General features: G+C 41.0%; 1 protein-coding gene across 4 annotated transcripts in view; it reads right to left on the reverse strand.

Annotated features, from left to right (window-relative positions):
* The window catches only part of NCAPD3 (non-SMC condensin II complex subunit D3), a 28,407-nt gene that overhangs the window by 6,618 nt on the left and 6,335 nt on the right, over positions 1-15,454 (reverse strand). For 3 of the 4 annotated variants that reach the window (XM_054802890.1, XM_054802891.1, XM_054802887.1), the window contains 18 exons: positions 15,041-15,166; positions 14,604-14,856; positions 13,995-14,078; positions 13,757-13,840; positions 10,928-11,001; positions 9,856-9,990; positions 8,862-9,082; positions 7,363-7,554; positions 6,950-7,047; positions 6,718-6,833; positions 5,180-5,287; positions 4,532-4,646; positions 4,329-4,436; positions 3,067-3,305; positions 2,245-2,324; positions 865-1,002; positions 399-532; positions 53-252 (listed from right to left, as the gene is read on the reverse strand). In XM_054802890.1, the coding sequence (XP_054658865.1) occupies positions 53-252; positions 399-532; positions 865-1,002; positions 2,245-2,324; positions 3,067-3,305; positions 4,329-4,436; positions 4,532-4,646; positions 5,180-5,287; positions 6,718-6,833; positions 6,950-7,047; positions 7,363-7,554; positions 8,862-9,082; positions 9,856-9,990; positions 10,928-11,001; positions 13,757-13,840; positions 13,995-14,078; positions 14,604-14,856; positions 15,041-15,166 (2,505 nt within the window). The remainder of the gene's footprint in view (positions 1-52; positions 253-398; positions 533-864; positions 1,003-2,244; positions 2,325-3,066; positions 3,306-4,328; positions 4,437-4,531; positions 4,647-5,179; positions 5,288-6,717; positions 6,834-6,949; positions 7,048-7,362; positions 7,555-8,861; positions 9,083-9,855; positions 9,991-10,927; positions 11,002-13,756; positions 13,841-13,994; positions 14,079-14,603; positions 14,857-15,040; positions 15,167-15,454) is intronic. The other variant, XM_054802889.1, reaches the window with a different exon arrangement.

The raw sequence follows: 15,454 nt of genomic DNA on the forward strand, positions 1-15,454 counted from the left end.
CTCCCCATACGGTGGTCAACCCACTTCCCACACCAGATCAAGTGCCATTCACCTGCGAGATGAGCTTTTTTTGTGCCACCTGCATGACAGCATTGGCCATTGCCATTTCGTCTTCATCGGGCTGAATGTCTTCATCGGGCTTTGATCTCATAGTTGATAGCTTGATTTCCTTGCAGCTAAGGACTGCAAACGTATCTGAGAGCAGCTCACTGGCTTCCAGGTCCAATGGAAGGACCTTATCCACAAAGCATGCTGGAACACACAGGGGAAAAATAAGAGGTATTTTACAGGAAAAAGCAGTGCCAGTAAAGACGGGAAGACAACACAGCTGGATTGAGAGCCTAATGGTTTTATAGAGACATCAGTTCTTTGCCAGACTTTTAAAGACAAACGCTTACCTAGTATGCTGTGGCTGATCTTTGTTGTAATGCTGAACCTCTGCTCATCTGTAAAGTGGTCTAACAGGAACTTGTAGATGTACATCCTTTTTTCTTTGTTATCTTTTCCCTTCAGAGAGAAGAGATTCTTTGCCCTGGTAACAAGACGTTTTACCAGAGTCAAGTCAGATCATGCGAAATCGCAGAAATAATAAGACTTTAAATCAGCGAGGAATATTTGAATGCCACTTTCAAGACCCATAAACCTGTTAGGATACCACACACTCCCAGAAATTAAATGCAAAAGTCCTCCCAGAAGTGTCACGGGGAAGACAGGACACTTAATTTAACACTATTTCCCCTAGCTGTTTCCCCCCTACTGCACACATAATTACAAAGCGCCATGAGTGCTTTGCTGCAACCAAAAGCTGCATGGCCAGACAGCCCGTCGTTTAGCAATAAGGAGATACAAATGTGCTCAACTGACCGCATGGTCTGGGGGAACCTGTTGTACTTCTCGTGTTTCTCATAGCTATTGAAATGGAAGATGCACTCAATGAAGTGTTGGGAGAACATTACTGGATTCCTCTTCAGCAAGAGATGCACCAAGCAGAACTCTCCAAACCTGGCAAGGAGGAAAAGAAAGGACTTACCATTAGGTGGCTTCTAAAAGCCACCCCTGAAACACCCCTGGGTCACAAACCATAAAGCAGGAGGATGGTTTTCCTCTGCCTTGTCTCCCTCAATATAACATTTAATTCTTGCCCAGCTCCATCAGGGCTTGAACAAGGAGATCAGCTTATTGACTTTAAGCCTTTTTTCATCCACAATACTACTTCATTTTTTTTTGCCATGAAAGTAAACAGAGACAGAAATAAATCTGAACTTGAATCCAGGAACTAAACTTTCATTATTTAAATAACTTAAGTTCCATTGTGGCCAAGATACTTACAGTACTTTGCAAAAAGTTAATCACCAAAAGTCCTGCAAGAGCTGCAAGTCAACTTGAGGAACATGGTTTTGTCTAGATGCAGTCACTGAACGCAGATGCAAAGAAAAAGGCTCTCAAAGAAAGAGCACCATGTTCCTTAGCTAAAGCTCTAGGAAACTGATGTTGCAATGTCACCATCTACTGGAAAGACATTTTTACATATTAAAAACTCACTGAAGTGAAAAGGAAGTGTGAATATCCACCAGCAAGCAATGATAGGTTGATGGCCCAGGAAACACCAATCTTCAGATGGACTGTTTCAGGTAGAAGGAAGCAGCGAGCTGTCCAAGCCTCCTCTGCATCCAGCATCCCCGCCACGACCTCCCATCCTTAGAGAAACCTGCCCCACTCATTTGTCACATAACACAGCAGCCTGAGGCTGAGAAACCTACAAAATCTTTATAAACGTGCACTTAAAGCCAGCGTGCATAATTCCTCTTACATGTCCAAGTATGAGAAAATGAGGTAGAAGGTTTAAAAAGACAAGGCATGCCATATAAGAAAAAAAGAGAATATTTAATCCTATTCCTAAAACCAAACCAGTACTTAAGACAGAGCCTATTAGAAAACCATGAGAAAGATTTCATAAAGGTTTGTTTCAGAAATTCCTTTTTTTCCTGGATAACTGAGAGTCAAGAATAGAGCAGAGCTGCATGTTTTCAAGGCAGCCAAGAACATACAGGTCGCTACCCTGGAACCTTCAAATGACTTGTAAAGAGGCTCACCACTCTTTGCTACCACTGCAGACCCCAAGGCGTGAACAACTGTATGAGTGAAGAGGTTAATGCGAGAATCATCTGCCGAAGGTGCAAGACTGAGACTCCTTTGACTGCATCTCTGATCTTCAACTCCATCGTTATTTTACGGATATTTTACCTGGCAATATCTGGATTTGGATCCACCAAGACACTGACAAAACGGAAGAAGAGACAGTCTTTCCATTTCACAAACTCCTCCTGTAAGAAATCAGCAGACAATAAATTATGAACCCGAATCAGGTAAAACCTAGTGTGAACCTTCAAACTGTAGTCAGGACAGTATCTGATGGAGCCTAGCAGAGCGTACATTGGGTAAACGAGCAAGCTATACAACTTCAGCTGTGAGTACACAAAAAGACAACAATGTTTTGGAGGATGTTTTAAACAGCATAGATGCCACAGCAGCAAGCATCTAGGTTTACCACAGGTATCAATAAAAAAGTAGAAACTTGAAAAATCTGTTCTATCCCAAGGCACACATGCTCTTCAACACTGTTCTCAGAGCCAAATGCACTCCAAATCTGCCTTGGTTGGCTTCATGCGAACATCGGGAGGGTAAACATCTTGAGCTTCTCAACCTTTACGTTTTTAGAACAATAAGCAGACACAGTAGGAGAAAAAGGTGCCATGATGCTTGTTATATTCATTCATATAGGAGTGAATTTGAAGGGAATTCAAAGAAACAAAGAGAAGACAAGAAAAGAGGTAACCATTGACTAAAAAATAATCTCATTATCCAACAGTGTTAAGTGTCCTCGATATGATTTCTGCCTGGCCAGCAAAAAACCACAGTAACAAAATACATAGTTTAAAGTCTTCTCAATTAAGTGTAGATTAATGAAGGTACCAGCAACACAGCCACCGGTCAGGTTGCCAGTATCCAGCACAATGGAGGTACTTGCGGCGGGTTGTCAGATACGTGCTTAAGACCTTTATTTACCTGCAGAAGGTTGGTAAGCAGGATCAGCGTCTGCTTACGGATGAAGGGATTTGGGTCCTTCAGGCACAACGAGATGTTGGGAATGTATCTGTCCACCACGGATGTGTAACGGATACATAGATCACACATAACAATGACAACGTTATTGCGAACAGCCACATCATGCGACACCTCCAGTTCTCGAGCTAGAGCTGCGATGCATTTCTTTGCCAGGTCCTCATGCTGTAAACACAATTTACCTGTGAAACAGGGACAAGACTGTCAGTGCTGTGAATATATTCTTCTTCCCAACCACCACAGCCCAGCTTACTGCCTCCTTTGAGTCCAATATGAGCCAAGAAAGGAATCAGGAAGTAAACAGAGGAATAAACAAGAAACACATGCTGAAACTTGATGAGCAATCTGCACGATCTCTCAAAGAAATGATACTTCAAGGAGTTCTTCCAAACTCCTCTTAGACCTATAGTGTGGGTCTCTATGCCAAATTCCCTCCTTCACAGAGAACTATTTCTGTGTACAGGGTATTATTCAAAGCAGCTAAAAAGAACAGCCCCAGCTGTCATCAGCATAGCAGGGAGACACCCACCGCCAAGGGCATCACTAAACCAACTTAAAATAAAAAAGCCTGCATTCTAACAGTACTTCTCCCTAACTGTTCCTAAGCTCAATACAAAAGTATTAAGCTGCCCAAAGCAGTTAAGGAAAGAATACTACTGTCTATCTGCAAGAGAAGAGACTTGTTCCTAACGATGGAGGTACTACAAAACCAGAACTTTCACTTAGTATTCTCCCTAACACTGGAGATGCAGATTTGACCGGTATTCTCTCAAAGAAGCTCTTCATTCATACTGAGGAGAACAAGAAACTATGTGCAGTCATTCTGCTCTAAACCGCACCAAAAACGCCAAGTTTTCTTCATCCTCTGTTGAGCACCTTACTACAGGTAAGATGATCCTTCAGCCAGACAGCAACCAACTCCGAGTACAAGGACAGTACTCTTCTGAAGGACATTGCTAATTATTAATCACTACTAATGCATTAACCACCTTGAGAAGCAGTCACATAGATGGCAGTATTTCTATGGTTTGTACTACTTGGTCCCATGGATATTTGCATTGCTAAAAGCTATGAGCTGAGGCAACGCAAACATTGAGCGCTGCGGCTATCTGTTACAACTGACACAGCTTTTGAGTAGAACTTTAACCGGAAAGGGTGAGAATTGGATACACGAGGGCACGCTTCGATAGTAGGATGGCACTTACCTAAGGTAATGAATGCATGAGCTCTGACCACGGGAGGCATGGCTAATCCTCTGATCTGGGACAGTGGCTGAGAAGCTGGAATTTCCTCACCATCTGGCAAACTTGACACTAGGGAAGAACAGGTCAGGAATGAAAACACGCTTTTCCGGTAAACAGTGGTGTCTGTAAGTGCAAAATTAAAGGCAGTAAGGAGAGAGCCTCACATTGGTCCTTGTCGACAGAAGAAGCCAGAATGGACTGAATCAAAAGAAAGATGCGTTTCTCCACTTTGGCTGGACACAGCTGTGCAGCCTCACCCAAGATGAAGAGGTGTCTCACCTGCAGAGAAAAAGCAACGCTGCAGTCAAAAGGCAATGGCTGAGCTGCAAATTAAGTCAGCAGGAGTCGGTATGGTACTTGTCCAAAAACAACTTAAAATTCTCTTCCCTTTCAAGAAGACAGTGAGTAGAGAACAGAAGGTGAAGCTTTGAAACAGAAATGGAGTGTGTGTGTCTAATACGCTATAACCCCCCCACATCTACTAATAATATTGAAATACACCTCAAAGCATTCTACGTGTTTTACAGACTTATTTCTCAAGCAGCTCATCTAAGAAGTATGAGTGGAAAAGCAAAGAAAAAAAACCATATCGTTTTATTAAAAATACATAGGGACTCATATCCTTAAAGCAATCACTGATGTATAAAACTGTTGTATGCTCCCTGGCCCATAAATACCAGATTTCACTACAAGCTTACGCACAAGGTGTGCACATCAGTATTTTCCTACGTAACACAGTTAGTGGCATGAACTTTAAGGAACACCAAACACCGACATCCTTTGAACAACCCGTGAAGGGGAACCAAACTTACCAAAAGATCTTCTTGCAGCTGCTCTGCTCCATCCTCTTTAAGGACTATATTAGAAATATAGCTTTCACAGGTGCATACTAAATCTCCACACACTTGGTTGAGCAGCTCCTGTTCCATAATGAAACAAAATTTAGTCGGCAATTTATTAATTAGACAAAATGTGGCTCTAATATGTGTCCACACACAAATCCCTAATCTGAAAGTCCTTATATGCTTTTAATAATCTAGGTCCTGTTGAAATCAATCAGACAGTGCCTTAGAGCTTTAAAATTCTTCCTGCACATCAAAAAATGTGTACAAGTGTCAAAACACCTTGGAGAATCTGGCTTTTAAATGATCCACAAGCCTAAGTTTACTTCATTATAGAAATCAGTTAAACAAAAAGGATTTAGGCGATTGTTCCACATGAACATCCAACACATTTGAGGTTGTCTCTATGAATTTTTAAATGTTGTTTGGAAAAATGCAGTTCAATTCAAATGAAAACATGATGCAAATTCCAAGGAGTGGAGAGGAAACAAACAAACAAAAAAAGCTAATCGTCCACCAGATTGTGATGAAAATAAAGCATTTCTCTTCTTCTACCGTCAAAAACTGGTAACGTCAGAAACCAAATACATATACATATGGCAGCTGAGCCGTTAGAACTGCTAAAGTGGCCGATGTACAGGAACATCTGCATTTGGTTGTAAGCCAACATACTGTGATGACCGTACCTACAAGGGAGGAATTTCTGACTGTCAATTTTAAAAAACCAAACAGAAACCATCAATCCACCCTGGCTTCAGAAGTACAGAATGTGCAGTTTTGCATACTATTTACTAAACTTTATTGGGATTCCTATTATAAAATAGTTGTCATCAATACTGAAAGAGAAATAGAACACATACACAAAGAGAAATCATTAGCAAGAGAGACCTGCATCAGTTTTAGCATCTTTGCGACTGTGCTCAGGCCGAGATCCCTATTTTACCAACAAAAGATAGCCCACCTTCTCACTACAGAAGTGGAACAAACCTATGGCATAAAACAAATGGGGGCAGAAAAGAGAAATGCGAAAATGATGTGTTATTAACTCACTGTTTGGTCCTGTGAAAGAGGTCTAGAAAATATGTGTATCTGCAGCAGGTCTAATAGAGAATAATCAGAGCTCATAGTACAAACCTATAGCTTCGAACTGGACCAAGCCTGAGAAATAGCTGATATCATAAAGGCACTGCAATACGTCTCCTTTAGGAATTCTGTAAACTCTGACAGAAGGCAAATGCAAGGTATTTCAAGTGGGGGGGAAAAAAAAAATCCTTCTGAAGAAAGAAGATTTCTTACAAGTCCATCCTTAGCTACAGCATGTTCTCCAGCACAGCTGCAGTAAAGCAAGTAAGAGAGCTGAGCAGAACAGACTCAAGTTGCTGTTGGAGCCAGATCCTCTTTGTTTAGAGACCTAATCAACCGACAGACGGGAGACTGAGGCTGCCTTCAAGAGACAGCCCTCCTAAGTGTGAAATAAGCTATTTTAAAAGATATATTTTGAGTCACACCTGTGCCTCCTCCGGCACATCTGCATACGCATGGCAGAGCTTCTGCAGAGTTTCTACAGCTGGGCTAATCACCTCCAGGGGACACTGAGACTCCCTCAGCCAGCACTTGACATTCTCTGAAAATGAGATCACACACATAAAATGAGCATTTTCTAAGCTTATCAAGAAATAACTGTTGAGATGGGAGGCGTGAATCCTGCCTTCCCCTCTGGGGTTTCTCAGGGCAACTCACCAATCAGCCTCTTGCAGGTGCTTTTAGGAAGGTGCTTTGCAACATGACCGATGACACACAGTATATGTCCTGTAGTATCAATGCTCGTGTTTTGCTGCCTGAAAAACAGTAGAGCAGACAAACTAACATTGAACAACACCAAATCACGGTAGAAAAATCCTTTCATCTGGGATATGCATTATTAAGGCAGACCTGTCAAACCAAATGAAAGCTCAAAAAGCTTGGTTACTGTACAAATCTGCGGGCCATTGCTTGCCTCCTAGCTGCAGAACTGATTGCCTGAATAAAGAACAAAGCAGCTAAAGAGCAATCTGCCTGTGGCAGGACAGAAAACCCTCACTTGCTTTGCTCCTCCTCTTTACCCCCATCTCTTTCCTGCAGAACGGAGGATGGGGTTCACAGCACACATATACCTGCTGACATTGTCCCAGGACTCAATGATCTTGGAGTAATCCAGCTTGGGTGAAGAACCCGCCACCTTAGCAAGCAACATCCAAGCAGGTACAGTATGCTCCGTTTCCACGTGAGACATGACATTATTAATGAAAGTGGAGGTGAACTTATTCTGTCTGGACCACATATGAAAAGCTTTGTTGAAGTAACGGCTACAAGGAAGAAAGACAAGAAAAGAAAGTTAAAGGAGGAGTAAACAAAACACTTGGGTCTTAGACACTGGCAGTAAAATCCAACATCCCTGTCCAGGATACACTGGGCAACACAACAAAGCGGCTGTCGCTTGACATTCCCACTACTCGGAGTATGTAGGGATTTCTACTATGTATTTTACTAGCAGTATTTTCAGTCTTTCAGTTCGTAATCCTGACATGCTACAGGGATGGCATACAAGCATGGACATACTGCTCTGTGTCAGTAAGACAGAAGGTCCACCTGATAGCATGTCAAATCAAGAAAATATAATTTCAGCAATCTGTAACCAAGACTTTCCAGTAGTTGTTATTTAATACCCATAATGGGACAGGATACAGTAATGTTAAGGCACCATAACTTGCTCATTTTTCTATTTAGTTACCTACTTCATGTTGAAAGAGTTGTGACATTTATCAAGCTGCAAGGTACTCTAAGGTCACGAAGAAGAAGGTGCCATGAATCTGCAAACTATGTTATAAAATAGCCCAAATTAGAACATCGACAGCTTCACAGATTGGCAAGGCAGCACAACCAGTATCTCATTTTCTATTTCTGAGCTATTATGCCCTGTTGACTAATAAACATACAGCTGTCTTTAATCAATGTTGTGTCCTTGTCATACTGTGTGTCATCCCATTTCTTCTGCTTCTTCCCACAGCATTCTGCAAAAGGCAGAATAATTCTATTTGTCATAAGACAACTAACATATTGTACATCAGAATTAATAAAAGGCGATGTTCTCCTTTCTTTATATATCCTCTCTTACTTCTGTCATCAGAACACCTCCATTTGACTTAAATATTCATGCTGCTATCAACACATCAAGAACAGCATGCAACACTCCTGTACATGAACACATGAGTTCAGGGAGAGAGCACAGGTAAGAAGAGCAGCAAGTGAAAATACTTGACAGAAAGGAAAACCGCACTCTTCTCACCAGCTGCCACCTTGTCCATGCTCTACAGCCCTGCTGTCCCAGGAACGGGCAGAGCAACAGAAGCCCCTCACAACACGATAGCTTCCATCTCTAGCAGTAATATGCACTTATACTGACTGTTTCAAGCAGGGAATTCAAATAGCTTAAAAATACCCCACCAATAAATTTAGTTCCTTGTCCTCGCACGACAGACGGCACGTGCATTTAAACAGTATAGAAACTATGATACTTAATGGTCTGTGGCCTGAGAGTACAAACTACGCATCGGACAAAGGGCTGTTACAGAAAAGCAATCAGAACCCACAACGAAGGGAAAACTGCACTTACTTCAGCTCCTGGTTTTCTGAAGTCAAGAGGGTAAGGAGATCCCACGCTAGAGCCTGCTTTCCATCTTCACTCCTGAGTTTATTATAATATTTTATATGTTGCAACAAGAGCTGATCAAGGCAATCCAAGGCTTTTTCTTGGACAGAACTTTCCGTGTCCATCACAACAGGCACCACTCCATTTAACCAGGCCTTCTGCACTAGAACATTATCAGGCTGAGCCTGAGAGAAACACACGTTGTATTAGAAACATGTTTAAATCATTATAGGGTCCTATATGCATTGGTAACATCGGCAAAGGCCTAGTAACCTCTAGATTCAGCTACTAACTTTGAAAATAAATTTTAATAAACCCCAGCATACTGCTCAACTAGCACTGCAATGTGGCAGCATACGGGACAAGGGAACTTGTATCTCTGTGACACCACAAGGTATTTGATCATATCCATGATCAAGCTACCTGGTGCTTCTGCTTAAGTACTGTAATACTTTGTTTTGAAACTCTATAAATAATTATAACAGTATCGCAATAAAGCTGTACAGCAGATGATTTAATGCTAAAAAAAAAGCTTTGCTTAATATAAACCCTACGCTCCAAGACTAAGTTACTAACCCTTTGTGAATAAATAGAAAAGAAGGAAAAATATTGCAGTGCTATCATCTACACATTACATCTTAGTAAAGTGATTCAGATTTTTTTTTAACTTGAGAAGGCCAGCAACATAAACATTTTCTCCATGACACATAAACCAACAGCCAGGAAAATAAATGTTTCCAACAGTTGGAAGCATCCTACATAAATCACAAGTATGTGTAAGAATGAATCAAGACTTCCAAGTAAAAAAGGTAATAAAAAAAAATTAAAACACAGTCCTAAAATGAAATTCACTGAATGAACAACTGACGTGTACCAGATTTGTCTGTTTCCTCCTCCTTTTAACCCACAGTTCGTTCATCTCATGTCTGCACAGGAATTCACGATATTTTGTTCTCACCAGAAGGAGCCCTGTTATGGACTGCAAGGCCTGCTTCCGCACAGAAACAGCAGGGTCCCGGCAACGATCCTGAAGAGTGGACAGATCTTCTGCGGTACAAGGGATCACTTTGTGCTTCAGGATGTTCATAAAAACCTGGAAGTCAAATATCAGCAAATATAACTTTGTTGGGAATACAGGCCACGCGCGTTGGGTAGCAAATCAAAAAGACAATCTACCCCCTACCAACTTTAACTAGAGATTAATTTATCTCACTGAGAGTGAAACATCGCATTAACAATTTATGAGTACTGGGCACAACCAGAGATGTAGAATGAAACAGAAAGCATCTTTTCAGTCATTACGATTTTATAATAGCATGTGGATAGAATGAATGTCACAATATCCCCTCGAAAATAATGCATCTCTTGTGTGAACCATGTCTTTTACCCGGTAATAAGGAAGAGGGGATTTTTATTTAAATCAAAAAGCATCAAAAGAAAACAATTGTAAAGCCTTAACTTGAGTGGCTCAAATCAGTATGTGAACTGAGGGGGAAGAGTTGGGGTGAAGAGGCCTAACAGAGGAAGGCAGTCAACAGCAGATGTTTATTTTTTAAAATGATGAAATTCTCATCAAAGCAGATCTCTTTAAAAGCTAATGACTTCATTAAAAAAATTGAGCAACAGGCAAAGCAATGCATACCTCAAAAGGAGGCTGGATATAACCTAATCTCTTTGTTAACAAGGTCAAAACAAACTAAGCAGCTAATAAGCTTCAGTTTATAAGGAAGTCGCTTAATTGAAATGCCTATTGACATTTGAAAAGAGCCTCTCTTTCTAAATGACGGAATAAGAGAATGCCAGCAAGAGTACTAGAAAAATTTTCCATCATCATGCTTGCATTATTTACTTATCAGGAATTAGCAAGTGAGGCCTTTTTAAGGCCCGTAGGCACTCTGCAGGAACAGCAGGAAGCTACAGGTGGGCTACAAGTTACATACAGTTCACTGCAGGACTATGGCCTAATTACTTATTTTAATGGCATTCTGGGTAATCACCGAGAAGAGGGAATCATGCAAAAACCACTGTACCTGGAGAGCAGATTTCCTCACATTGGTTTTCTCATCTCTGGCTCTCAGTCTCAGCATGGCCATGACTTCTTTTCCTATCCGAAACCGCGATAAAAAGAAATTACCCACACCGATATTTAACAGCACTAACACGCTGAACACAGCGCAGCAGCAAGGAGGAATCCAGCTCTGAACTCAGCTGAGCAACGATTTATTGCCTGACACCTTCAGAGGGCAAGAGAGGAGGACTGAGCAAAGTACAACAAAAACGCACCCAAAATAATTCAGAATGAGGTATAAGCCAGAGGAGAAAAAAAAAAAAAAAACCCAACCATTTTTCCAAGTTCTTTCATCTGAAAATTTATCTTAGGACATAACAAAAGAAAGTGATACACCAAATCATTCGATACACGCAGCAAAAAGGAAAAAAATAATCTGTAATTTCTGACCTATTAATTTTTCTACATAAAAGATGTTAGGCTACCTTCACAGTTTGAAAGCTCATCAGATGAATCATGCACTGTTCTAACAAAAGTCTGTAGCGCAGGTAACCCTGCCATCCGTGGGAAAAGCGTGTTGAGTGCTAACCACAGACAAATGGATCCAACGCAGACCCAAGGTGGGTCAACAGACTTGTATGCCAAGAGCCTACAACCTTCTGCGAGTTATGCTTGAGAGCTCCACGCAGTATAAAGTACTCATATATGAATGGCTGTGTTTTACAAAGTGGAAATTACTCCATTTATGAACTGACTGAGTTCCTTAAGGCTGCAGGATGGCAGCTGCAAAGAAGAACCCAAGAGTCTGCAAGGAAACCAGAAGACATCTCCCCTCCCTGAATGTCAAGTTAGGCCTCCAATTCTACTTTCTGTAATCATTCATACTTATTTCTGCATGTCCTCGGGAAAAATATATAATTGAGATGATAGTTTATGAAATGACACACAAGTGAATACACAGAGCCATAATCAACTATTTGTCACATTTTGAGTCATTCAAATGGACTAACGACGAGCTGGCGCTACTGATTTCAAGTGCTTTACCATTGCTTTTAAGGTTTCTATTTACTGCTGTTTGTTAGATTTCTTACAGCATTACATAAGATTTCCCAAATACATGCTGAATTGGGGGATCTGTTACTTAGAGAGATTCATGTGGAGATCCACTCTGTTGCCATTAAGAAATAGAATTAGTCACAGGGAACTAATCAAAAGTAGTTTGAAAATATTTTTTTACCAAAGGAAGCAAAAGGACTTTGATCTGTGCTTTCTTAATGGGCAGCTAACTGCAATCGCATCTTCCTCCTGAGAACAACTTGACAGAAAAAGCACAGAACCCTTTTATTGGAAGATTTTGCCATTAAAATAGCCCCGCTCTTGCAAAGGTGACCAAATCTGCTAAAATAATTACACTTTGCCAACTGTCATTGATTTTACTCACAAAGATATAGAGAAGAGAAATAAAACCCAACACAACAAACCACCAACCAAACAAAAAACCTGAGTTCTAAATGGCTGAGAACTATCAAGGGAAGATAATGTTTATATACTGTTGGGCAGTAGCAATTCTGCAGCGCATACTTCACCCTGCAAATTATCTCTACCCTCCTTATCTTTGCCCTTGTGCATTTTGCACGTTCTGACTATCCTCGGCTAAGATTTATATTGCTTCTAAAATACGAGCTGTTTGGTCTTCACAGAAGTGCAAAATTAGCAGAGGCATAAGCCAGACACAAGCGTGTGCCAGACAGCTTTGCTAATGCACCTTGACTGACTCGGAGAGCCCTGTATTTCAGCTATTCTCTTGAGCTCCAGACAGTCCTTTTTCATTCAATCCTTTTCTTAATTTGTTTTGCCAAGTGCCAAGTGTACGCTCAGCTGGGGATCGGATATAAAACCAGGCGTCCTCTGCCACAAGGAGTCTGCGACTAAACAGGGAATACACAATATCTTAAGTGGCCTGGAGGAGTTTTCTATCTGAGAGAGCAGATTAATGAAATTTATCAGCGAAATGTTTTAAAAGAAAGCTTTCAATGGGGAAGATTGGAGCCTGGCTCACGCAGATAGGGAGAGAGATCCCATGTGAGGAGCAGCATGAGACGTGTAACAAAGACTCAAATGCAGGATGTGGACTAAGGAGCAAATTGAATTGTCAGCAGTTCAAGAGAGGTGAACAGCAAGAATTGAGAGCAAAGATACTGGCAGAGGCCTAAAGGTTAGGAAGAAAAGCTTTTACACGGAAGAGGAAAAGAAAGGAAGAGATTCAAAGGAACATCGTGGCCACAAAAGCCAACTTTCATGCTGATTTCATGCTATCAACAGATTAGAACTAGCTGCTTGCCATTCTGCATCAGTCCATTTAACCTCACATTTTGCTTTCAACTCCAGCCAATACCTGATGCTGCAGAGAAGCAAATTCTTCCCTACGTAACAGCGCTCATCAAAGGTGCTGTGTTTTATATGGCAAAAATATATCAGTTCTTTGTGCACTGGAGCAAGAGATTTAATTACCCTTAAATTTACGGAGTTACAAGTACTATATCCCACATCAATTACCATCCTTTTTGGAAAGAATAAATTACCCACGTTTCAACAAGTGTTGCCACCACATTAGTACAAACGAACGTCAGTATTTCAAGATTAGATGTATTTTTCAGACTTGAGTAGAAACAGTATTTCTTTATGGCTGGCACTTCCACCCCCTTCATCACACATAAGTGTTTTTTAAGAGCTCTACAGAAAGCTCTCTCCACTTTCTTTGAAAAATGGACAATGAATACACTTCAGAAAGTCTAATTTCCATTAAGGTTTTGGAAAGTTATCTGAAAAGGCTAGTTTAATTTTGACATACCATCAAGCACAGCAGTATCGTTGCTGTCTGTCAACTCAATAGTTTTGAAAGTTGGTAAGGTCTTCAGTGGATGGTTGGACATACCTGAAAGAAAAGTCAAAAGTTTAAGAATAAAAAAAGGCCTACATTCACCCAGCGAGATGGTTCACTGTTAAACAGAGAGCCTCATGCATGCCCTAGGTTTTACAGATATACATATTTTTAGAAACTGGCATGCCAAGAAAAGCCTGAGACTTACTATAAGAATATGACTCTATACCTTCTGCACTGACTATCGAACTCGCAGTGATCGTGTTTGCTTCCAAGACTGTGTGGTCAGAGCCTGCCAAAACGAAATAAAAAAAGAAATTAAATGAAGTATTTTAATTCCAGATATTCTGTCATCCCAAATTCTTTTCAGGCAAGTCATCTAACTGTAGGATGCTATGTGCATACTTCTGAATTGTGCCATCTGGCCTTTACCACACCTGAGGGAGTTCAGAATGCCAATCACGAACAAAACAACTGAGCAGAAGCAAAATGCGACTCAAGATTTAATCAACTGCCAGGCAAGAATCAACTTCTTTTTTCCCCTTCCAATGAGCAATTTCAGTTGTCTGTAAATATCCTTCAAAGGTATCTCATGGAGGAATCTAGTTAGAACCGATATACGAGAATAAATCCCTTCCAAATATAAGGCTTCATGAGTAACGAGACTCATCTATTACCTCTCAATATGACACAATACACAAGGACACCATGTGCAGATTTTTAAGTTCCTGACAACTAGTTCTCCTATTTCCCCACTAATTATTCCCCAGAACATTCAAGAAATATTTTCACTATCTAATTTATCCATAATACTTACAGCTGTGTAATAAGTCCTGTATACTCTCCAAGGTAGCAGCAGCTTTCATTTCGAGACAGTGGGCAAAGCTGCTTAAAGCTTTGCTACGGACCACAGGTGCTTTGTCAGAACACCGGCCAAACACCATGACCTGTACTAAAAACTTATGCTTTAAAAACTTCTGATGATCCAGGGACAAGGAGCTGTCCAAGTTCCTCTCTGGCACGTCCAACAAAGCTAACGCTACATCAAGAGCAAACACTCTGTAGGCAATCTGTTCGGGGGGAAAAAGCACAGAAGGCGCTCTGTTAACGTGAGTAAAGACACGGACATCGCCAACTCAGTTTACCCACCTCTAGGTACCAGCAATAACAATGCTATTCAGTACCGATATTGAACCCTTTGCCTTCAAAATACTGTTGTATCTGAACCCTGGAACATCAAGGAGATGTGCTTACTTTAGAGTTGCGTGAGTATTTATAAAGCCAAGCGATGAAGTCAGCAAACTCTACAGAAGGGAGTTTATTCAGCAAATTCACCAAGGCCTGTGAGGCATACGTGCGATAATCGGTCTTATCTGGGACCTGAAAAACAAGGGCAATCGCATGATATGATATTTCGATGCTCTGCTCTAGAAGCCAGAATGGCATTTCAGGGCTTAAGAAAAGTATTTTTTGATTTAATGAGGTGATACGGTCATATTCAGCAAGGACTGGGAGAAGAATCACAGCTTCCTTGGTCACTACTTCAGCACTCACCCACAGTCACATAGCAACCTCCCCAAGGCAAAGGTGCAGCTTAGATTAAATCCAGAGGCAGTATTTCTACATGGCAGTCTTCAGATAGTTAGCTAGAGAAAGAGCTCTCATAAT

This window comes from Grus americana, chromosome 24, assembly GCF_028858705.1.
Source record: "Grus americana isolate bGruAme1 chromosome 24, bGruAme1.mat, whole genome shotgun sequence".
NCBI lineage: Eukaryota > Metazoa > Chordata > Aves > Gruiformes > Gruidae > Grus > Grus americana.